This window comes from Salvelinus alpinus, chromosome 18 (assembly GCF_045679555.1).
Source record: "Salvelinus alpinus chromosome 18, SLU_Salpinus.1, whole genome shotgun sequence".
Lineage (NCBI taxonomy): Eukaryota > Metazoa > Chordata > Actinopteri > Salmoniformes > Salmonidae > Salvelinus > Salvelinus alpinus.
In genome coordinates, this window is record NC_092103.1 from 42,487,289 (window position 1) to 42,510,869 (window position 23,581).

General features: G+C 42.2%; 1 protein-coding gene and 1 non-coding gene across 2 annotated transcripts in view; both read right to left on the reverse strand.

Annotated features, from left to right (window-relative positions):
* chd1 (chromodomain helicase DNA binding protein 1) overlaps nucleotides 1-22,714 on the reverse strand; it is a 38,125-nt gene extending 15,411 nt beyond the window's left edge. The window contains exons 1-19 of the mRNA XM_071351928.1: nucleotides 22,392-22,714; nucleotides 20,686-20,821; nucleotides 14,463-14,646; nucleotides 13,978-14,085; nucleotides 13,658-13,710; nucleotides 13,378-13,524; nucleotides 12,540-12,814; nucleotides 11,588-11,813; nucleotides 11,360-11,460; nucleotides 10,969-11,147; nucleotides 10,182-10,306; nucleotides 9,592-9,808; nucleotides 7,511-7,600; nucleotides 6,969-7,159; nucleotides 5,494-5,682; nucleotides 2,592-2,754; nucleotides 1,559-1,711; nucleotides 1,004-1,075; nucleotides 626-775 (exon numbers count right to left, since the gene is read on the reverse strand). Of these exons, the coding sequence (XP_071208029.1) occupies nucleotides 626-775; nucleotides 1,004-1,075; nucleotides 1,559-1,711; nucleotides 2,592-2,754; nucleotides 5,494-5,682; nucleotides 6,969-7,159; nucleotides 7,511-7,600; nucleotides 9,592-9,808; nucleotides 10,182-10,306; nucleotides 10,969-11,147; nucleotides 11,360-11,460; nucleotides 11,588-11,813; nucleotides 12,540-12,814; nucleotides 13,378-13,524; nucleotides 13,658-13,710; nucleotides 13,978-14,085; nucleotides 14,463-14,646; nucleotides 20,686-20,738 (2,676 nt within the window). The 5' untranslated portion in view covers nucleotides 20,739-20,821; nucleotides 22,392-22,714. The remainder of the gene's footprint in view (nucleotides 1-625; nucleotides 776-1,003; nucleotides 1,076-1,558; nucleotides 1,712-2,591; nucleotides 2,755-5,493; nucleotides 5,683-6,968; nucleotides 7,160-7,510; nucleotides 7,601-9,591; nucleotides 9,809-10,181; nucleotides 10,307-10,968; nucleotides 11,148-11,359; nucleotides 11,461-11,587; nucleotides 11,814-12,539; nucleotides 12,815-13,377; nucleotides 13,525-13,657; nucleotides 13,711-13,977; nucleotides 14,086-14,462; nucleotides 14,647-20,685; nucleotides 20,822-22,391) is intronic.
* Nucleotides 3,699-3,898, reverse strand: LOC139544716 (small nucleolar RNA SNORA53). Its single transcript, XR_011668953.1, has one exon. It is a non-coding gene; the product is annotated as a small nucleolar RNA SNORA53 (small nucleolar RNA).
* Nucleotides 22,715-23,581: the final 867 nt, after the last annotated feature.

Below are 23,581 nucleotides of genomic sequence, written 5' to 3' on the forward strand. Positions count from 1 at the left end.
TTTCCTGCGTTTGCTAGCAGCTCTTCGCAATGCTTGAAGCACAGTGCTGTTTAGGACTTCAAGCCTATCAACTCCTGAGATTAGGCTGGCAATACTATAATGCCTTTCAGAACATCCAATAGTCAAAGGTATATGAAATACAAACGGTATAGAGAGAAATAGTCCTATAATTCCTATAACTACAACCTAAAACTTCTTAAGTGGGAATATTGAAGAACTGGGAATATTGAACCATCAGCTTTCATATGTTCTCATGTTCTGAGCAAGGAACTTAAACTAAATTGATTTTATTTACATATTATATTAAGTTAAAATAAGTGTTCATTCAGTATTGTTGTAATTGTCATTATTACAAATATATATATTAAAATATATATATATAATAAAATAAAAATCGGCCAATTTAATCGGTATCAGCTTTTTTTTGGTCCTCCAATAAAATCATAATCGGTTGACCTCTACACTACACATAGATGGTAAGACAGACCAATGACCAATAGCACAAGGCTCTAAAACCTGTATTAATCAACGCCATTTTGGTTTCTTAGCTGCTTTGTCATTTGGTAACAAAACTTGACGTTGAACTTGACCGCAAGTCAACTTCACAAAGTAATTGGTTGCATACCTGTCTCTTCTGGCCAATCCTGTGGGCTCTGGCCTGGGCCTGCAGGTCATTCTGTGGGTTCCAGTCCGAGTCAAATATGACCACCGTGTCAGCCGACGCCAGGTTGATGCCCAGACCGCCCGCCCGTGTTGACAACAAGAAGCAGAAATCCTGGACGGTAGGAAGTGAGATGTAATAACGTGGGGTGTAAGATGGTTTATTACAGTAGATTTCCAATTATATATTCACTCCATCAGTGAATTATTGAGTAAAACTATTGAGTAAAATTAGCAGGGTTAAGGTTTTCAACTCAGTCGATTCAGGAAGTAATCTGATTTGTCCCCAACCCTGGCTGTTAGCGCAGTAGTAGATATTATGGTGCATTCATTCCACACTTACCTCAGAGCCCTCAGCGTTGAAATGGTCCAGCGCCTGTTTCCTCATCTCTCCCTTGATGGAGCCGTCCAATCTCTACAAAGACGAGACACATTTTAGTCCTCGTCCCAGCAAACTCTCAATGTTCTTCAACGTTTAAATGTTTTTGTATTTTGCTTATCTTTAGGGGTTTAAGTATGGTAACTTTAGGACCTTCTAGGTACTTTGCTTAGATGACCACTGAGCTGAATCCTGACTAGGAAAGCACCTTATTTACCATTTTTAGTAAGCCATCGTGCCTTAAGCAAATACAAGATTTGCAAAAAAATGTTGTGAACAGATTTCTTTAGGGAGGATTCAACCCACACATTACTTAAAGCAGGGCTGCCCAAACTTCTTCCTGGAGATCTACGATACACCAGTATATGGGAAGGGGATAGGAAGAGGAATGTGGGAAGTCGCCCTTAAACACTGATCTTGGGTCAGTTTACAATTTCTCTCACTAATGAGTTAAGTTTAGGATTAGGAGAGTAGAAGCTGATCCTAGATCTGTACATAAGGAGCCAGTGAGCTGCTGACCTGGAAGAGGAACTGGCGGCTCTTCAGGTACTCGGCCAGGATGTCCAGCATCCGGACCATCTGAGAGAAGATGAGCACACGGTGGCCACGCTCCCGCAGACGCAGCAGCAGCTTGTCCAGCAGCACCAGCTTCCCGCTGCTCCGGATTAGGTGCTGCAGGGGGAGAGGGCGAGGGGCAGGGGGAGAGATTAGTGTGCATCCATGCGAACTCTGGAAAGAATTCAATATAAATAATAAATATCCTGAAATATGGATATTGAACAAAACTCAGCATCACCTTCTTATTAAAGAGGCCAACGGTAACTAAACATAGGCCTCTCACCACAGTCCATGAGCAAACTTATAAAAGAGTTGTGTAACACAAGAGTAGCACCAATGTAACAGCCAAAACATGTCAACTAACACTGATGAGTGGCTTGTGGCTGAAACACACACATTCAGCATTTTTTTTTTTTGAGTTGAGGTTTACACAGCTCTCACTCTTTAAGGCAATGTAAAAAATATTGCCCACAAATGTGCCAACATTTTTATTATATGAAAATAGTTTATGATTAGTGAATGTAGATATTTTATTAGATTGTTGTTCCTATTAGCTGAAATCATATTTTTTCAAGGGCATTTTAGCTGTCGTGCTAGCTGTTCGGCCTGAACAGATAAAAAAAATAATAATCACGTTGTCAACTCCCTCAGAGGCACGTGTTGCTAGGCAACCCCCCCTTGCACTTGCGGGGCAGGCCTGCTCCCTGCGTGGCTAGTGTTGTTAGGAAAACGTGATGTAGTGTTATTGGAATGTCCAGCAGTTGTTGGTAAGTAATGAATCTGCTAGCATAATATAATTTTTCAAAACCCAAGACTGTGAGATGCAGCTACTTTCCCACATTTAAAACTCAATTTAGGCTTCAAGTCAGTGGATGTGCTCTCGCCCCTCCAGAATGCCTTAATGCCAAGGTTTGACAATTGAGTGAGTAAAGAGTGTCACACAAATGAAAAGTTAAAGTTTGCATGTACATTTATCCCCCCCCCCCCCACTCACCTGTAAGGCCTCCTGTTTGTTGTAGAACTCGCTGTCCTCGGGGGGCTTGATGAGATAGCAGTGGTTGCAGCACTTCTTCAGCTCCATCATGATGTTAAGGAAGCCAGACGTGCTACCTTTGGTACCTTTACTCAGGGCCTTGTAGTTCCTCGTCAAGATCCACCTGTTTCACCCAACACACACGCTTAGTAGTTAAAAAATAAAAATAAAACCCCCAATACAGCATGATTACTACCATTTGCAATGTATTTAATACAATTTGTATTCATTTCTGGATTAACTCATTTGGAAAAGGAGCACTCCAAATTAACTTTCAACTCAGTCAGGATAAACAGGAAACCGGAAGTTATGTATGAATATGTATGAACTTTCCAATTTGTAAGTCGCTCTGGATAAGAGCGTCTGCTAAATGACTTAAATGTAAATGTTACACCTACATCCTAGGTTTAGTTTATACCCGCACTTAAATACCTAGACTTGGCCTAATTTCCATCCAAATTAATTAAGATCTATTTTATACCATGTTTGAGAAGTTCAATTTTCCTTAGTCCAGTTTAAAAGTGCAAATTAGTCCAAGATTAGGCCTCATTTCTGTCTGGGAAATAGCCCCTCTGTGTTATGGAGCCATATGTATGAATACCACTAGCCACTTTAAACTATGCCACTTTATGTTTACATACCCTACAGTACTCATCTCATATGTATATACCGTACTCTATACCATCTACTGCATCTTGCCTATGCCGTTCTGTACCACCACTCATTCATATATCTTTATGTACATATTCTTTATCCCTTTACACTTGTGTGTGTATAAGGTAGTAGTTGTGGAATTGTTAGGTTAGATTACTTGTTGGTTATTACTGCATTGTCGGAACTAGAAGCACAAGCATTTCGCTACACTCGCATTAACATCTGCTAACCATGTGTATGTGACTAATAAATTTGATTTGATTTGATTTTATATGCCAGTTTACAAGTATATTGAGGCGAGGTGGCTGACTGGTTTATTTATATAAAAGGTGAAGTACATCATTGATATCTTTTGGAACATTGCACACTCCTGATGAAGCCCCCAAAGTCCCAGTGGAACTAAAAAAGGGGTGTGTTGTCCACCCCCCCAGCCAAGCTGCACTGGTTGATTCCCAACAGTATAACTGAGAGTTGCCAGTGCAGGAGGAGGGCTGGGGAGGCAGGTAGACTGCTCTACAACGCCAATGACTAAAACACCTCCGACTGTAGAGCCAGAAAGATGCTGAAGCACCAGCACAGGCGCACCCTCCAGAGGTGGATCTAAGAAGTGTTCAAATCTTCCTAAAATGTTATACCAGAGAGATTCCTTTGATGTAATTGATCAATATATTGTGTTAAATGAGGCCAACTGGGTCTAAGCTGTGGAACTGAATATCTGGAGATGTCCTTGATGTGCATAAACATTGATCTATTCTGCTCCCATGTTAGTTTCTATTGGTTTCATGCTTCTGGTCATTTGCATTGCAGGATATGGCAGAGGGCAATGATGCAGAGAGTTGAGTTATGTTACTTGTAGTTCTGTTCAGAATGAGTAGTATCTAGTTGAACGATAAACCAAAAATTACAGACAGCAACGTTGCCTTCCTCTTACACAAGCATTTTGCTTACGTCAACATTCGTCGACATTTTGCTTACGTCAACAACTTTCTGTGGTTTTTTTCTACACAACATTTCTGTAGATTGTTCTAGAACCATTATTTGGTCAACAGTAATATCATCATGTTGATTCCTGCTATGAAAGTGTATGCCTGTCCCCCCGTTTCGCTATTGGCTGCTGACTTCCACCGTGCGCACGGAGGGAGAGAAGCAAATAAATCAGAAGCACAAGCATATGTCCATTCCCAAGAATTGCAGGAAAAATACAGTTTTCAAAGACACTACGGTTGTAGTTACAGAGGGGAGAGTCACAGCTTGTTTCTCACCTTTAAATATTGAGTTCATGACACAATTTTACAACCGGAGTAGGTGTGCCCAGGGAGCGCAGGGCTCCATTTGCAGTGAACAGGCCTACATCAAGTAACCTAGTCCTAGTGTTGGAAAGCTATTGTAGGACATTAGCCTACATTTACTAATAGATTAATCAATTAGCCTACATGACTATCTAGCAACAATATCATATTTAGAGATAGCAATCTAGCTAAGTGTTTTGAGTTCCCACTTCCTCATGTGGTGAATAATATAGCCTGTAGGACAATGTGCACAAAGATGTGTGGAAATTCTCTGAAGAGACAAATAAATCTGATCATTCTGGATCCCATTTTGACAAGTTGCACTTAAAAAATATCAATCATGCTTCCTGGATAAAGTATGAAGTAGTAAAAAAATAAAATAAATCAGTCTACCATCTAAATTATGTTATTTTACACAGAAGAAAAAATATGGTCTAGTGTAAAGTAAAATGTATGTTGTTATCGAACAAAATAGTTCCACAATATGTCTTTTGGTCCACATCGCCCAGCTCTAGCATCTCTCCCAAAAATTATTTATCGTAATCGCAAAAAATATATATTTGCCCAATTTGGATTTTTGTTCAAATCACCAACTCTAATATCCATCTGTTCTTACTTGTAGTACTGTTTCTGAATAAATAGTAATTTAATTTAGACAGCTTTTTTGTTAAAATAGGCCTACATTTTGGTTCTCAAAATGTTACCCACTCAAGTTAACGAATACTAACATCCGTTCGGATATCCGGATATTTGCTTAACCGTACCCAACCCTAGTAGTATCTATCTGTTCTGACTTATAGTACGGTTTCTGAATGAGTACTAATTCTCTGTTCTTGCTCATAGTACTGTTTCTGAAAAGAATGCATATCTTTTCTTACCAGTAGTACCGTTTCTGAATGAGTAGTATTCATCTGTCTTACTTGTAGTACTGCTTCTGAATGGCGCTCATCTCCACTCTGAGGATCTGCTCCACTTTAGCAGGAAGAGACTTCTCCACATCCTTCTTGACTCTACGCAGCAGGAAGGGCTCCAGCTCCTTGTGTAGACTGGTGTAGCCAGAGTCCCTACCCTTCCCATGTTCCTCCTCAAATATCTCCCACGAGTGGAACCTGAAAACACAAACACGGGCAGAAGGCCAGACATCAGCAATGCTCTGAGGACCAAAAGCTCCAGAACAAGGACAATGAAACAGAACAAAACATATTTTAACCAGCTTGGTACCTTAATTCCCAGTCACCCCATGATATTACAGAGGACAGTTCTCTGATACACACACAATTAACTCATATAGGACAGTTAGTCTTCACACAGAGCGTTGGGCCACTAACCGAAAAGTCACTGGTTCGAATCACAGAGCCGAAAAGGTGCCAAATCTGTCGATGTGACCGTAAGTGCAAGGCACTTAAACCCAATTGCTCCAGGGGCGCTGGACAATGTTTGGAAGGAGCCTACAGTGTTGTTTGGAAGGAGCCCACAGTGTTGCTTGGAGGGAGCCCACAGTGTTGCTTGGCAGGAGCCCACAGTGTTGCTTGGCAGGAGCCCACAGTGTTGCTTGGCAGGAGCCCACAGTGTTGCTTGGCAGGAGCCCACAGTGTTGCTTGGGAGGAGCCCACAGTGTTGCGTGGGAGGAGCCCACAGTGTTGCGTGGGAGGAGCCCACAGTGTTGCGTGGGAGGAGCCCACAGTGTTGCGTGGGAGGAGCCCACAGTGTTGCGTGGGAGGAGCCTACAGTGTTGCGTGGGAGGAGCCTACAGTGTTGCGTGGGAGGAGCCTACAGTGTTGCGTGGGAGGAGCCTACAGTGTTGCGTGGGAGGAGCCTACAGTGTTGCGTGGGAGGAGCCTACAGTGTTGCTTGGGAGGAGCCTACAGTGTTGCGTGGGAGGAGCCTACAGTGTTGCGTGGGAGGAGCCTACAGTGTTGCGTGGGAGGAGCCTACAGTGTTGCATGGGAGGAGCCTACAGTGTTGCATGGGAGGAGCCTACAGTGTTGCATGGGAGGAGCCTACAGTTTTGCTTGGAATGATTCCAAGTGAACTAATTTTAGAGCAGATGGTGTTAAAACTGTAGCATAGCATACCAGTGTATTTTGCTTAGTGCAGTTCGCAGTTGAGTTTTGGCCACATGAAAGAAAAATGCTGTGTTGTCGTCTTACAGTAGCGTTATACTATGCTATTATATACACGGTTCTGTTATGTAGAATACTGTGATCATTGTGATATTTTCAGACATTGATTCAGCTTTGATCTAACTTTACTAAACGAGCACCATCGGATACGCAGCCACTCCGTTAACTCATATAGGACAGCTAGTCTTCACACACACACAATTAAATCAAAATAGGACAGTCAACACCCCCCCCCCTTTCCCCACCACATACACACCGGCTAGGTGACCTACTTTTCGGGCATGATGAAGTGCAGCAGTGACCAGAGCTCTTTGAGTGAGTTCTGCAGCGGCGTGCCGGTGATGAGCAGCCGGTGGTTGGACTTGAAGTCCATCATGGTCTTATAAAGGAGCGAGTCGTCGTTCTTCAGCCGGTGGGCCTCATCCACGCCGATGAAGGCCCATGGCACGTTCCCCAGGAATCCCTGCATAGTGGACACAAAGTGGTAGTTACACAATGTGGTGCCAATGGCTCACTGGGTTAGCACATGGCGATGGCCACACCAGGGTTGGGTCTTCCATGTTAATGTTGACACGTAAATCTCTTGGGCAAAAGCTAAATGACTATATTAAAAGGGATACTTCATGATTTTGGCAAAGAAGCACTTGATCTACTTCCCCAGAATCAGATGAACTCGCGGATAGCATTTTTTGTCCTCTGTGTGTGCAGTTTAGCTCAGGTATTATTGTGTAAATCATTAATTGATTAATGACGTTTATTGCTCTTCGAGAGGAAAATCTTTAAACTCACAAAGATCTAAGTAATGTGATCTTACCTTATCTTTTAGGAGAATTTCATATGTTGTTAGCAGGATGTTAAACTTGAGTCTCTTGTTCTGAACGTGCATCCATTCATGTGTTCTGATCTAAAAAGTAACAAAGGAGGAATTCATAATTAAATGCAGCGTCAACTCATAGAAAAGGTGTCTCAATCTATAAATAGTAACTTCATTGTAAAACACTCCTCAAATATCAAGTACCAAAAACCCCTATTATTTAACCTTTATTTTACTAGTCAAGTCAGTTAACAACAACTTCTTATTTACAATGACGGCCTACCCCGGCCAAACCCTAAACCGGACAATGCTGGGCCAATTGTGTGCAGCTCTATGGGACCCCCAATCACGGCCGGTTGTGATAGTTAAATAAAGGTTAAATAAATAAATAAAGTGTCTTAGACCGCTGCACCACTCGGGAGCCCCTATGCAATATCATCAGTTTGAAAAACCCTCTCATCTGTTCTGAATCATAAATAATCTAATGGGGAATATTAATGTATACCCCCATCATATCCATCACTGAGGCTGTAGCCTATCATGTCATCTATCATATTGTTAGAAATTTATGCTATTCTCAATAACAAACTCCAATACAAATCAGAGGCAAAAAATAGGTTTATTTGAGAAGGACAAATCAAGATGTTATGCTTGGGAGGTAGATGTTCTGTCTCCCGTCCTCAGCTCCCCCCCCCGAACAAAGGAACAGGATGCTATTTATAACCCCCCCACCATAGCCTGGGTTTGACCAATCAGAAGTGTTTGCAGTACAACTTGGCCAATGGCCAAATAACAAGTATCCTGCCCCCGACTCAATGAAAACGTGGCGCACGTTGCCCTGAGTTCAGCAGTGACATTCCACCGATTCTGATGTTGAACTGAAACCCAACTCCTATTTACAATTCCTATTTACAATTCGCTATTGACCATTAGTACTCTAGTCCTCTCAATCTATCCGTTGTGTATTTATCTTCAAAATATTATTAGAAAATCCATCACTACTGCTGTAGCCTACCATGCCATCCATTATACCCAAAACTCCCATGCCATCCATTATACCCAAAACTCCCATGCCATCCATTATACCCAAAACTCCCATGCCATCCATTATACCCAAAACTCCCATGCCATCCATTATACCCAAAACTCCCATGCCATCCATTATACCCAAAACTCCCATGCCATCCATTATACCCAAAACTCCCATGCCATCCATTATACCCAAAACTCCCATGCCATCCATTATACCCAAAACTCCCATGCCATCCATTATACCCAAAACTCCCATGCCATCCATTATACCCAAAACTCCCATGCCATCCATTATACCCAAAACTCCCATGCCATCCATTATACCCAAAACTCCCATGCCATCCATTATACCCAAAACTCCCATGCCATCCATTATACCCAAAACTCCCATGCCATCCATTATACCCAAAACTCCCATGCCATCCATCATACCCAAAACTCCCATGTCATCCATCATACCCATAACTCCCATGTCATCCATCATACCCATAACTCCCATGTCATCCATCATACCCATAACTCCCATGTCATCCATCATACCCATAACTCCCATGTCATCCATCATACCCATAACTCCCATGTCATCCATCATACCCATAACTCCCATGTCATCCATCATACCCATAACTCCCATGTCATCCATCATACCCATAACTCCCATGTCATCCATCATACCCATAACTCCCATGTCACCCATCATACCCATAACTCCCATGTCACCCATCATACCCATAACTACCATGTCACCCATCATACCCATAACTACCATGTCACCCATCATACCCATAACTACCATGTCATCCATCATACCCATAACTCCCATGTCATCCATCATACCCATAACTCCCATGTCATCCATCATACCCATAACTCCCATGTCACCCATCATACCCATAACTCCCATGTCACCCATCATACCCATAACTACCATGTCACCCATCATACCCATAACTACCATGTCACCCATCATACCCATAACTACCATGTCATCCATCATACCCATAACTACCATGTCTTCTATCATATCCATCACTACGGCTGTAGCCTACCATGCCCCGGCTGCTAATGTCACCCAGGTAGACCACCACGTTCATGAGGGGGGCCCACAGTTGGATCTCTCTCTGCCAGGAGACGAGTGTGGACAGGGGCACCACCAGCAGGAATGGTCCATACAGCTGGTGTTCATGGAACTGGTAGTTGAGGAAGGAGATGGTCTGGATGGTTTTTCCCAGGCCCATCTCGTCTGCCAGGATGCAACTGTTCCCCCTGGGGAAAGAGGAGAGGATGGTGAGAAAAGTATTAGGGGCACCGACGGGATGATGCAAACTCTTTTTTTTAATTAAAAAATAATTATACAAAAAATTTGTTGTTCCTTATTCAAAAAAATATATATATATTTTTTTATATCTTCAGTAAAGTTATTCTAGGTGATTTTATTGTCTGGTTTCAGATGGTGAAAAGTGAAATCGAAATAAAATTCAGGATGTCTGGGCTTCGAACAGTATATTAATTATGAAACACCCAAACGCTGAGTTTAGCAACAAAAAAAAATATATATACAAAAATTATTCTGCAAAAAATTGGAATACAACAACCATGGTGATAACAACAACGGAAGCTCAAGAAGTCTATGACATACTTGCACCATGAGTGAGCCATCCAGTTCAAGCTGTCCAACTGGTAGTCTCGGAGCTGCAGTCCTTCTCCACCGATATAGGACGGCTGTTTCTTCATGGGAATAAACCTCGGCCTCTGTTTCAACACCTGACGGGGAGACAGGAGAAAGCGTGAGTGAGTTTGAAGTTAAAAATTAAAACAAGTTATTGCAACGAGTCAGACAGTTCTGTCATTCCAAAAATGGGACGACCGCTCTAAGTCAACGACTCAAACTACTGCCCGGTTCCTAAAACGATCCCAAGTCTCTACAACTGGGTCCTTGCCAGGTCCTCAGCTTTTAAAGGGAATGGATAGGTAACAGAAAAATGACAACATTGCTGACTTCCCCTCTCCAATCCAATCGGATGTGCTACGCAAGGACAGACCACGAGGGGCTATAAGTGGAGGAAATTGGTTAAATAGTTAAAGAAAGAAAGAAAAAAGAAAAATAACCAGGAATTAGGCTAAAAGGAAATCTGTACTCAAGAACAGCCCAAAATATATATATATATACACACGAGATTGTGTCTTTTATTTACCTAGGCAAGTCCGTTAAGAACAAATTCTTATTTACAATGACGGCCTACACCGGTCTCCTGTCTATGTGTATGAAATTGTTATTTTCTAAGTACAATTTATTTTGGGGCTTAGTTGTGGTCAATTTGCAGTGTAGAAATTATTATAGTTATGTTCCAGCCCCGACAAATCTGCCCGCGGCTGAATCTAGTCGCCTATACCTGGTCTAGGGGCAATATCACCCTACTCCTTACCTTGCAGTCTCTGGAGGGAATGGTCTTGGACTGGTTTCTGCGCATATAGTCATCTATGCTCTTCTGGTACTTTCTGGAGATGAGGGCTCCGTCCTCCCAGCTGCACTCGGAGTACGACAGGCCCTGCCACTTGCACAGGTAGTCCGGAAAACCCGCCGCCGACTTCTGATTTGAATGCCCTGGGTGACATTAAAACAGAATACATGTTAAAAAGGTGCAATTCCCAAACAAAACAAAATGTTTAGGCAATACTTTAAGAATGTTATTTATAGAACTACCACAAGACTGACTCTGCATAAAGTAGTGTAGTCTGCTCTATACATTTGAATCCTATGTCCCAGCCCCAAACCGTAAACAATGGAAGGAATGCCTCGGCAGTAGGACATCTCACCAATTATCCTCTCCACCAGCTGATATTGTGAGTGTAAGTCGTCCATGAGTTCCTGTTGACAGTTGAAGTATTCCACATCCTCTGGTGAAGAACATTTTATCCTGGAGAAGGAAAACATTATAGTAAAAAAACCTGGAACTCAAAAACACATCTTTCAACCAATAGCCAAGGCCACATTACAATTGAAACGTACACATCTGTTTTCCCCTCGCGGGTTAATTATCTTACCATTTCTTCTTGTCCGATTCCTTCTTCTTGAAGTTGTCTAGTTTCTTCATGCCCTTAACGTTCTGCAGCTTCAGCGTCTCCTCCGTCTCCCAGGTGTTGTGGATATGGGACCAGCCTTTCCACTTGAACAGGTACTGCTGCTCACCCGCCTCCTTGTTGGTGTTGAAGTTGGCGTTGGGGTCTCCGTCCGCCTCCACTGCGTACACTGTGGTGGTGCCTCCCGTCGCTGTGGGGGGGGGGAATAACAACCAGTGTTTAGTATGGGAATATTTATTTTTATTTTTTTTATCAAAAAACTAACAAACAAGCACGCAATATATCATGCCAGGTCAGGCCAACTAAAAGAGACTATGTCTTTGAAAGCTGCTTCCTCTGCAGGTGGAGAGGGTCAGTTCATGGTGTCAGAGTAGTGAGCAGGTCAGAGGATGGTAAATTACTCTTTTGATCTGGTACAGGGCAAGTCTGGGTACCAGCCTGAGTCTTATAGTCACTGGACTTCTCTTCCACTCTGATGAAGGGATGCCTCAGCAGCTCTGAGTGCCAGAAAGCTCACTACACAAAGATCAGAGCAGTAGCCAGTCATCCTCACTACGAGCACTCTGCCTCACCACTTTCTCCCGTTCCTCTCACGCTACAAGCAGCCAGGTGAAATAAAAAAAGCTGGTACTCTGTCCAGATGCGTTTTTTAAAAACAAAACATGTTCAACCTAGCCAGCCAAGACAAAGAGTTGACCGGTCAGTCAATCTGCAAATCCGTGGCTCAAAAACACCAGATATATGCAACAAAAACTTAATAAGAAAATGATTTTAAAAAACAATGAAAAGAACACAATAAATAACTAAATATGTAAAAATGTACAGGACCTCTGTCCTAAGTTGCTACCAGGGCGTCATGGCAACTATCAACTTAGTTGAGTGGGTACATTGACTCTTCTGGTTTTTCCCCCTTTACCTCCTCTCCTCCCTATCCGCGTCTCCATCACGCGCTCCAGGGTCTCAAACTCATCCTCGTCTGGCGGAGGCACATCCTCCCCGCACACCTCCACCAAGTCGTCAGAGTCAGTCTTCTGCTCCTCGTCCTCCTTGTAGCTGACGTTCTGCGTGGCCTGGCGCCTGGGCCCCTGGTTCGACGACGACTTCTTGCCGTCGTAGTCGTCGTCCGAGGATGAGCCCGCAGAGGGCTTTTTCCTCTGCACATTGCTCTTCTTCCCGTTTCTGGCGTTGGCCCTGAAGGGAGAGAGAGCAGACAGACACGTTACGGTGAGTTCTGGACAACTGCTTTGAGAACAGGAGAGTTACGAAGTACCAGACAGTGGTGCCGCAACATACGGACCCAACATATGAGCAGAAATGTCGTTCTGTGAGAGTTCTAGTCAATGACTGAAAGGGTGTTTACTCTCTTTGACCCTTAAAGGTCATTTGATCTTCAAATCAAATTATATTTGTCACATACACAGATTACAGCAGGTCTAAAAGGTGCAGTGAACTGCTTACGTGCTAGCTGCCTCAACAACATAGCACATCTTTATAGCCAGAGTGCATTGACCGTCAATTGATGAATTGTGGTGGCTGAGCATCCATTCTAAAAGGATTGGTTTGGATCCAGAAACTGTTACCATGCTGATACTAGGGCTAAAATCAAACTGATCTATGGGATCAATGGACCTAATAGGTATAAACTTTGAAAATGAACTATTTCCACAGTGAAAGGGCAAAAATTAGGTGTCTCGATAAGATAAATAGTAATCTGTTGGCATACAACAGCTTTCGAGGGGGAAAAACACTCTTACTTGGTTGGAAGCTTCCTGCTTTTGACTTTATGACTGGGCTCGTAATCATCCGACTCTTCACTGTGCTCCTGTTCCTGTGCTGACGAGTCAGAACCGGAACCACTTCCAGAACCCGACCCAGACCCGGAGGAAGATCCAGAACCCGATCTAGAGGGAGCATTATACCAACATTATAGCCCACAGTATAACCCACAGTATAGCCCACAGTATAACCCACAGTATAGCCCACAGTCAGTGTGTTTGATATCACCACTGAACGGTGTCAGGGAGTACAACTCACTTTCTTCTCTTTCCACTCGAATCGTCATCTGAATCCTCACTGCTCGACGAATCCTAAAAAACATCAAATGGAAAACAGATTAGAAAAGAAGTCCCAAATAACATGTTCTAGCCTACCTGGGTGTAATGTTGTGCGTTATAACCTATATATTACCAAATCAATGAATGACAGAACTAACTACCACCAAACACCAGGCTATAAATCTGAGTGAAATGTTATTCAAATTTTAAAGATTAAAAATCTCCCATCTTCACTGAATTTGAGCCTTAGAACACACTTTGAATAACGATGGAATTAGAATGATTAATAACGCCACCCACCGATCCACTGTTTGAAGAGCTCTGTTGTTGTTGTTGCTGCTGGAGTTGCTGTTTCCTGAGCATAGCTGACCTTTGAACTGCTAGGATACTGGGGTTGGACTTCCAGAACTGAGATAAAGATAGGAGCGTCAGCTACAAGTCAAGGACAGTTCCCCCGTGGACAAGACAGTTCTTGTTCAACAGAAATACAAAATGGGGCTGTTGACCAGGGTCGTATGTATCAATGGTCTGATTTAGGTTCAATTTGGCCTTTTAGATTGCAATGAATAAGATGACATGGTAAGGAGAGACTTGATACTGAATCAGCTCTTTTACTCTGAGATGCTTGACACATACAGCCCCAGAACTCAGATCTTTTGATTAGATCGCTTATCTTGTTTGAACTATCCAACCTCTACTCTTTCACTTCAACCTGACAAGATCATGTTTGTGCTAATTTCAAAATTACATTTCACGTAGTTTTAGTTGAATGTCGGTGTTCCTACCTCAGCTCCGTCGATCTTGGCTTTGTTTTCTGGTTCGTTCTTCTCCTTGGATTTCCCAGAGTCGGAATCGGACTGGCTGCCGGAGTCTGAGCCGCTTCCTGAGCCGCTTCCTGAGCTGCTACTGGAGCTGGAACTGGAGCTGGAGCCTGATCCAGAGCCCGACCCGGACTCATCGTCCGAGTTGCTGTAAGCAAACAAATTATTTCTTAGACTAAGATCAACACGATAACCTATACTTGAAGTAGACTGAAATAGGTGTCTGGACTCTGTAGTCATTTTGGGTGCCTGTACCATTTACATTTAGGTGCCAGAACTCTGCAATATTCATTAAATAAAAATGTATGCCTTCTAAGAGGTGCCCGTACTTAAGCAGTAGACAATTCTAGGTGTGTTCCTGCCCAAGTCTAGCACTGATAACTAAACACACAGAACTCTTAGGAAATCCTAGAGCCATGTCTAAAGAGTTTTCATTTTAGATGACTCAGTTGTGAGCACACTGCCTTCCTGCGTGCGAATGTGCATATCTCACTCTGCCTCAAAACAACAACATAAAGCATATGTGGTGCTCATGGAGGCCGTTGGTAAGGACTAGGTAGAAGCTAAATAACATGTTAATGGTGATGCAAAACATATCTGTACTCTCTACATGAGCATGTAAATAAATCACTATGCCATATTTTGGTTAACAAAAACAATACTGTGCTGAACAAAAATATAAATGCAACAATTTCAAAGATTTTACTGAGTTACAGTTCAAATAAGAAAATCAGTCAATTGAAATAAATGAATTCGGCATTAATCTATGGATTTCACATGACTGGGAATACAGATATGCATCTGTTGGTCACAATTACGTAAAAATAATAAGATAAAATAAGGTAGGGGAGTGGATCAGAAAACCAGGCAGTATCTGATATGACCACCATTTGCCTCATGCAGCGCGATACATCTCCTTTGCATAGTTGATCAGGCTGTTGATTGTGACCTGTGGAATGTTGCCCCACTCCTCTTCAATGACTGTGTGAAGTCAAATCCAATTTTATTGGTCACATACACGTGTTTAGCAGATGTTATTGCTGGTGTAGTGAAATGCGTGTTTCTAACTCCGACAGTGCACTAATATCCAACCTTTTGGCCCAGTGTTGTCCGGGTTTGGACAGGGTAGGCCGTCATTGTAAATAAGAATTTGTTCTTAACTGACTTGCCTGGTTAATTTAAGGTTCAATTAAAAAAAAATAGACGAACAATTTCACAACATATACCCAATACACACGAATCTAAGTAAAGGAATGTAATTAATAATATATAAATATATGGATGAGCAATGTCAGAGCGGCACAGACTAAGATACAGTAGAGAATAGTATAGAAAACAGTATATACATGAGATGAGTAAAGCAAGATATGTAAACATTATTAAAGTGGCTAGTGTTCCATTATTAAAGTGACCAGTGATTTCAAGACAATGTATACAGGCAGCATCCTCTAATGTGCTAGTGATGGCTAATTAACAGTCTAGAGGGCGACCGAATATGATTTTTCAACACCAATACCGATTATTGGAGGACACCCAAAAAATGATACCGATTAAATTGGCCGATTTTTATATATATACACATTTGTAATAATGACAATTACAACGCTGAATGAACACTTTTCTTAACTTAAAAGACAAAATCAATTTAGTCTCAAATAAATAATGAAACATGTTCAATTTGGTTTAAATAATGCAAACATTGTTGGAGAAGAAAGTAAAAGTGCAATATGTGCCATGTAAAAAAAGCTAACGTTTAAGTTCCTTGCTCAGAACATGAGAACATATAAAAGCTGGTGGTTCGTTTTAACACGAGTCTTCAATATTCCCATGTGGCAACCCTAAGTCTAAATATTGCTGTTACATTGCACAACCTTCAACGTTATGTCATAATTATGTAAAATTATGGCAAAATAAGTACGTTCTTTGTTAGGAAGAAATTGATTTCACACAGTTCGCAACGAACTGTGTGAGGCAGCCCAAACTGCTGCATATACCCTGACTCTGCTTGCACTGAACGCAAGAGAAGTGACACAATTTCCCTAGTTAATATTGCCTGCTAACATGCATTTCTTTTAACTAAATATGCAAGTTTAAAAAATATATACTTCTGTATTGATTTTAATAAAGGCATTGATGTTCATGGTTAGGTACATTGGTGCAACGATTGTGCTTTTTTCGCGAATGCGCTTTTGTTAAATCATCACCCGTTTGGCGAAGTAGGCTGTGATTAGATGATAAATTAACAGGCACCGCATTGATTATATGCAACGCAGGACAAGCTAGTTCACCTAGTAATATCAACCAAGTGTAGTTAACTAGTGATTATGTTAAGATTGTTTTTTTATGAGATAACTTTAATGCTAGCTAGCAACTTACCGTGCCTCCTTGCTGCACTCGAGTAACAGGTGGTCAGCCTGCCAACGCAGTCTCCTTGTGGATTGCAATGTAATCGGCGTCCAAAAATGTCGATTACCGATTGTTATGAAAACTTGAAAATCGACCATTCCAATTAAATCAGTCGACCTCTATAGCAGTCTGATGGCCTTGAGATAGATGTTTTTCAGTCCCAGCTTTGATGCACCTGTACTGAGCATGCCTTCTGGATGATAGCAGGGTGAACAGGCAGTGGCTCAAGTGGTTGATGTCCTTGACATCGGGTCCTGTAGGTGTCCTGGAGGACAGGTAGTATGCCCCTGGTGATGCGTTGGGCAGACTCTAGAGAGCCGTGCGGTTGCAGGCGGTGCAGTTGTCGTACCAGTCGGCGATACAGCCCGACAGGATGCTCTCAATTGTGCACCTGTAAAAGTTTGTGAGGGCTTTAGGTGCCAAGACAAATTTCTTCAGCCTCCTGAGGTTGAACAGGCGCTATTGCGCCTTCTTCACCACACTGTCTGTGTGGGTGGACCATCTCAATTTGTCAGTGATGTGTATGCCGAGGAACTTAAAACTTTCCACCTTCTCCACTGCGGTCCCGTTGATGTGGATAGTGGGGTGCTCCCTCTGCTGTTTCCTGAAGTCCACAATCATCTCCTTTGCTTTGACGATGTTGAGTGAGAGGTTATTTTCCTGGCACCACTCCCAGAGCCCTTACCTCCTCCCTGATGGCTGTCTCGTCATTGTTGGTAATCAAGCCTACTACTGTTGTGTCGTCTGCAAACTTGATGATTGAGTTGGAGGCGTTCTTGGTCACACAGTCATGGGTGAACATGGAGTAGAGAGGGCTGAGCACGCACCCTTGTGGGGCCCACATGTTGAGGATCAGCGAAGTGGAGGTGTTGTTTCCTACCTTCAACACCTGGGGGCGGCTGTCAGGAAGTCCAGGACCAAGTTGCACAGGGCGGGGTTCAGACCCAGGGCCTCAAGCTTAATGTTGAGCTTGGAGTTGAATGCTGAGCTATAGTCAATGAACAGCATTCTTACATAGGTATTCCTCTTGTCCAGATGGGATAGGGCAGTGTGATGGTGATTGCATCGTCCGTGGATCTATTGGCGCAGCAAGCAAATTGAAGTGGGTCTAGGGTGACAAGTAAGGTAGAGGTGATATATGATCCTTGAGTAGTCTCTCAAAGCACTTCATGATGACAGAAGTGAGTGCTACAGGGCGATAGTCATTTAGTTCAGTTCCCTTTCTTGGGTAAAGGAACAATGGTGGCCATCTTGAAGCATGTGGGGACAGCTGACTGGGATAGGGAGAGATTGAATATGTCCGTAAACACACCAGCCAGCTAGTCTGTGCATGCTCTGAGGACGCGGCTTGGGATGCCGTCTGGGCCGGCAGCCTTGCGAGGGTTAACGCGCTTAAAATGTCTTACTCACGTTGGCCACGGAGGAGAGCCCACAGTCCTTGATACCAGGACGCGTCGGTGGCACTGTGTTATCCTCAAAGCGGGCGAAGGTGTTTAGCTTGCCCGGAAGCAAGACACTGTCCGCGACATGGCTGGTTTTCCTTTTGTAGTCCGTGATTATCTGTTGACCCTGCCACATACGTCTCGTGTCTGATCCGTTGAATTGCGACTACACTTTTGCCTGTTTGATTGCCTTGCGGAGGAAATAACTACACTGTTTGTATTCTGCCATATTCCCAGTCGCCTTGCTATGATTAAATGCGGTGGATATTGGCGGAAACTGGAACACGCTGTCATACACGTCGATCCAGAGCATCCCATGTCTGGTGAGTACAAAGGCCATGGGAGAACTGGGACATTTTCAGCTTCCAGGAATTCTGTACAGATCCTTGCGACATTGAGCTGTGCATTATCATGCTGAAACATGAGGTAACTGTATCAGATGAATGGCACGACAATGTGCCTCGGAATCTCGTCACGGTATATTGGTGCATTCAAATTGACATCAACAAAATGCAATTGTGTTCGTAGCTTATGCCATACCAGAACCCCATTATAGGGCACTGTTCACAACGTTGACATCAGCAAACCGCTCGCCCATACGACACCGCGTGTACGGTTGTGAGGTCAGTTGGACGTACTGTCAAATTCTCTAAAACATTGGAGGCGGCTTATGGTAAGGAAATGAACATAAAAATTATCTGGCAACAGCTCTGGTGGACATTCCTGCAGTCACCATGTCAATTGCATGCTCCTTCAAAACTTGAGACATCTGCAGCATTGTGTTGTGGAACAACTGCTCATTTTAGAATGGCCTCGTCCCCAGCACAAGGTGCACCTGTGTAATGATCAAGCTGTTTAATCAGCTTCTTGATATGCCACGCCTGTCAGGTGGATGGATAATCTTGGCAAAGGAGAAATTCTCACTAACAGGGATGTAAACAGTTGTGCACAACATTTTAGAGAAATAATATTTCTGCGCGTATGGAACATTTCTGGGATCTTTTATTTCAGCTCATGAAAAATGGGACCAACACTTTACATGTTGCGTTTATTTTTGTTCAGTAGTGTATGTATATATATATATATCCTATAAAATATTATATTTGACATGCCTGAATCTAATACACTATATTTTACATGTATGAATTTGACCAGATTCTGTGCATCAACAAGACAAGGGGAAGACTAAATAACATAAAGAACAGTACCAAGCCACACTGATACTGTATCTACAAAAACTATTGTTGTCTTCATTACTTTGGCTTTAGTGACTGCGTTGTGCAGTAAAACTCAACAAACATCAGGGTGTGAGATATCACAACAACAAAAAACATTCATTAGAAGACAGTGGTCGCAAATGGATTGACACTGACGATGTGAAACAAGAAAAGCATGACGACTCAAAAAGCTATGTCGTAAGGAAGTATGTTGTTTTACGTCTCACACACAAACTGTTTGCTGTTGTATTTGTGCTTTTGCCAATGTCTTGTCTGTGTTATCCGATTTGTCTTGCTTTGTTTTTAACCCCCGTCCCCACAGGAGGCATTTGCCCTCATTATAAATAAGAAATAGTTCTTAATTGACTTGCCTGGTCAAACAATGGTTAAATAAAAAATGTAATATAGTGCCAGCATTAAAAATTACAAATAACACAACTATGGTTTGCCAACTTCCAGGTAATATCTATAAGCACACAGTGGTCTCATTTTATGTTCATTTCAACAAGGATGCGAAACAACTTGCTTATTCACTTGGAGCATCCAGTAGAGTGATTGTTTTGTCGCTAACTTGTCATCAACATATCGGCTAGTCCACACACACACACACCTTTGCATCCAGTATATATACAGAACAAAAATATAAAACGCAACATGTAGTGTTGCTCCCATGTTTCATGAGCTGAAGTAAAAGATCCTATGCCCTCCCAGGCCCACCCATGGCTGCGCCCGTGCCCAGTCATGCGAAATCCATAGAATGGAACCTCATTTCTTGATTTCCTTATATGAACTGTAACTCAGTAAAATCTTTGAAATTGTTGTTTTATTTAATATATATATATATATAATAAAAGCGCACACACATATAATCATCAGTTAGCAAGCTCCAGTGTAACAGTTTGTCCTCAATGAAGATCAAACAAGGGATGTTCTCTATTCTCTGGGAACCAAACAGAAGCAAGCGGGCTGGGACTGGGAATCGGATCTACCTGAAAGTGTCCAATAAGAAACTTGTGTTTCCATTGCAAATTGTTTAGCTATGGTTTGCACTAATGAATACACCCTGGACCAGTTGGTGGTCACAGCACTGTCATATTCCCCAAACAGATGGAGACACATTACCTTGACTCTCCACTGCTGTTGCTCACACCCTCGTCTTCACTTCGTCCAGCCATCTCTTACGAGTCCCAGATATATGAGCTTCTGAGAAAATGTTATAATCCAAGCTGCCCTGGTTTACGTGTTGGATGCAGTTCACCTGTAAAATCAAAAGCCGCAAAAAATTAAAAATAAAATTCAATTTTGAAGTATGTACATTCAGTGTATTTAAACGAGATAGGCATTTCGTCAATAGTCCTCGTAACTTTTAATAGCTGCATGTGTTTTAGGTTCACAACCTTGTACAAACTGAGAAACAAGTAATTTGCTAAACAAATACATTCAATGTTTTATCCTTAAATTGATATAAACGTTTCCTGATTATGGTTTGACTGCTTCCTAGTGACTGTTTGCCCTGCTTCCCATGTAAGATAGCTACAAGAAAAACAGTATTCAATAAACCCGGTGTGTTGTTTATAGCCATCCAGCTATTCTAAACTTGTTTAACATTATATGACGTTAGCTAGTTAGTAGCTAGCTACATTGAACTATAGAGCAAATTAGCTAACACATAAATCCTGCTGGTTTGTTTTCATCCCTGTCATATTAGCTAGCTTCCTACGTCTGAATGCAAACGGTAGCGGTAAGTTACCAAGCCAGCGCTTTTCCGACCGCACAGGCCTGTTGTGAGGCCTGCACAGCATGTGAGTTTCGCGCACTGTCCTGGACAATGCGCCGCACTCCAGATCTCTTTCGCAGGAGGCCCGAAGCAAGATAGTACCACGCCTACAGTATTCTTCTCTCGCATACATCGACAAACAGAGTTGCGCAGCAAGCCAGTAAACTAGCAATGGCAAACCAAGCTCTGGCTGTGTGCAGAAGACAGATTTATTTCTGAGATGTTTAGCATTAAGCGCATCATTTCAGCTGCTAGCTTTTGGCGGAATCATACTGATGCTAACTGCCCAGCTATAAACTAATATATAGCAATCCGTCTATGAGCGTACAACATTTAAATCCATATTTTTCCTCTCTAGCCATGAAAAGTTGTTTGCTAACCTAGCTAGTTGCTAGCTGATGTTCTAGCTAAACAGTAAACTGAACTCAAGACCACTAACTAGCTAGCACACTGGCCTTGAAAGAGGAAAAAGCAACTAACCTTAAGCCACGTGAAACAATATTTCGCTAACAATAGCAAGTTATGGACGTTTAACAAAATATTTTCCACTTGTGGCAAATATTTACCCAGTTATCCTTTATTTTTTCATATGTGGACAACTGAATGACCTAGTTAGCTTACTAGCTAGCTTAACAGTCACATTTTAGCAAACAAACTAGCTAGGTACTGTAGCTTAGCTGACAAGCTAGCTAATCTAACAAACCAGGTCATGGGGAAAGTGTTAGGTAGGTTTTTACATAAAACTTGTAGCCAATTGTGATTGTACCATTGTTTCTAACAGTGCTCTAATCAATATATGCAAATTCCCATGACCTCAAACACATTCACATACTCATCACGTTTTATAATCACCCTTTTCCCGCACTCCCAAGCTAGCTCCCTCGTTGCTAATAGCTAACAAGAGTGTTTATCAGTCGCTTACTTCCCAAAATCTAGCTAGGTGACAGGCTCCTTGCTTTCTATGGAGGTATTTAACTAAACTAAGCAATAATACCCATATAAATCCCTAAAAAATGTACTAAATCGGGGTTTGTTTAGTAATTTAGGCTACCTTGAAGCTACGGCGAACTGCCAGTCTGATTCTGCCGTCCGACTTCAGTGGTCCTTTTTTCTTATTTTCTTTGGCTAGCGAACTAGCAGCTAAAGATAGCTTGCTAGCTAGCTCCCGGGCCGGGGAGAGCAGCCCCAACTGATCTTACTAGAATTCGAGCCAAGTTTCTTGATTTCTTCCTCCAGAAGTGTAAAATATGTTTCACTTTTAATTTTCCGTTTTGAATTCGAAACAATATATGATTAATTTACAGCGATTGTAGATAACATTTCAGCTGCGGGTCCTACTACAGCCGGTCTCCGCCATGACGCCGTCGAGTTCACTCTGTAACATTAGCGATGTTGAGTGTGGAAACCCCGGGTAGTGACGTAACGACGATGTTTTGCAGTCTCCTACAACTGCAAACTACAACAAACGAAAGGTGACAGTAGTCGGCCTATTATGTGAAATATAGTTGTAATTATAAAACAGAGGTAGGTAGTAGTCCACATGAGAATTAAATAGCATTGGGTTGAGTGCTGGTTAGATTGACACCCTTCACTGCAATGCTTGCTTCAACCAAGCATTAACCTGCTTCAAATAATTTAATCACAATTTATCTATTTGGACAAATACTTAAAATTACCCTCTACATCTCTTATAATGGTCCTCATCACCACATTCTTATGTAGATGATGAAACTGTTTCTAGAACTCCCTCTGCCAGAGGAGAAATATATTCTTGGGTAAATCAAGCCTCCTGAATCTCAATATAAAGGACAAATGCAAACTAACAATTTAACAGTATAAAGTAAAATTTTCAACATATTGAATGGTTATGGAATTGAAATGAGTGCAGATTTCAACAGGTTATGGTCAGGGATATCTAGCAGAATAACATGAGATCGGTGGTCAAAATTCAACTGTGGTGGTTATTAGGGGGGGGGGGGGGGGGGTTGCCAGGGACCTCACGTTACTATATTATCACGATACTTCGTTGCAGATACGATATGTTTTGTGATTCTCACGATTCTATATGTATTGCGATTCAATACGGTGATTCTATGGTCCAAACATATTGCTCACCATGTCTGCTGCAGAGGGACAAGAGAGTGCCATGATAAAACAAGTTTTGATCAGCCATGGAAATAAAAGTGCTGAAAACAAATTGACTCCTTATTTAAAAAGAAGATGGAGAACAAGCTATGAAGG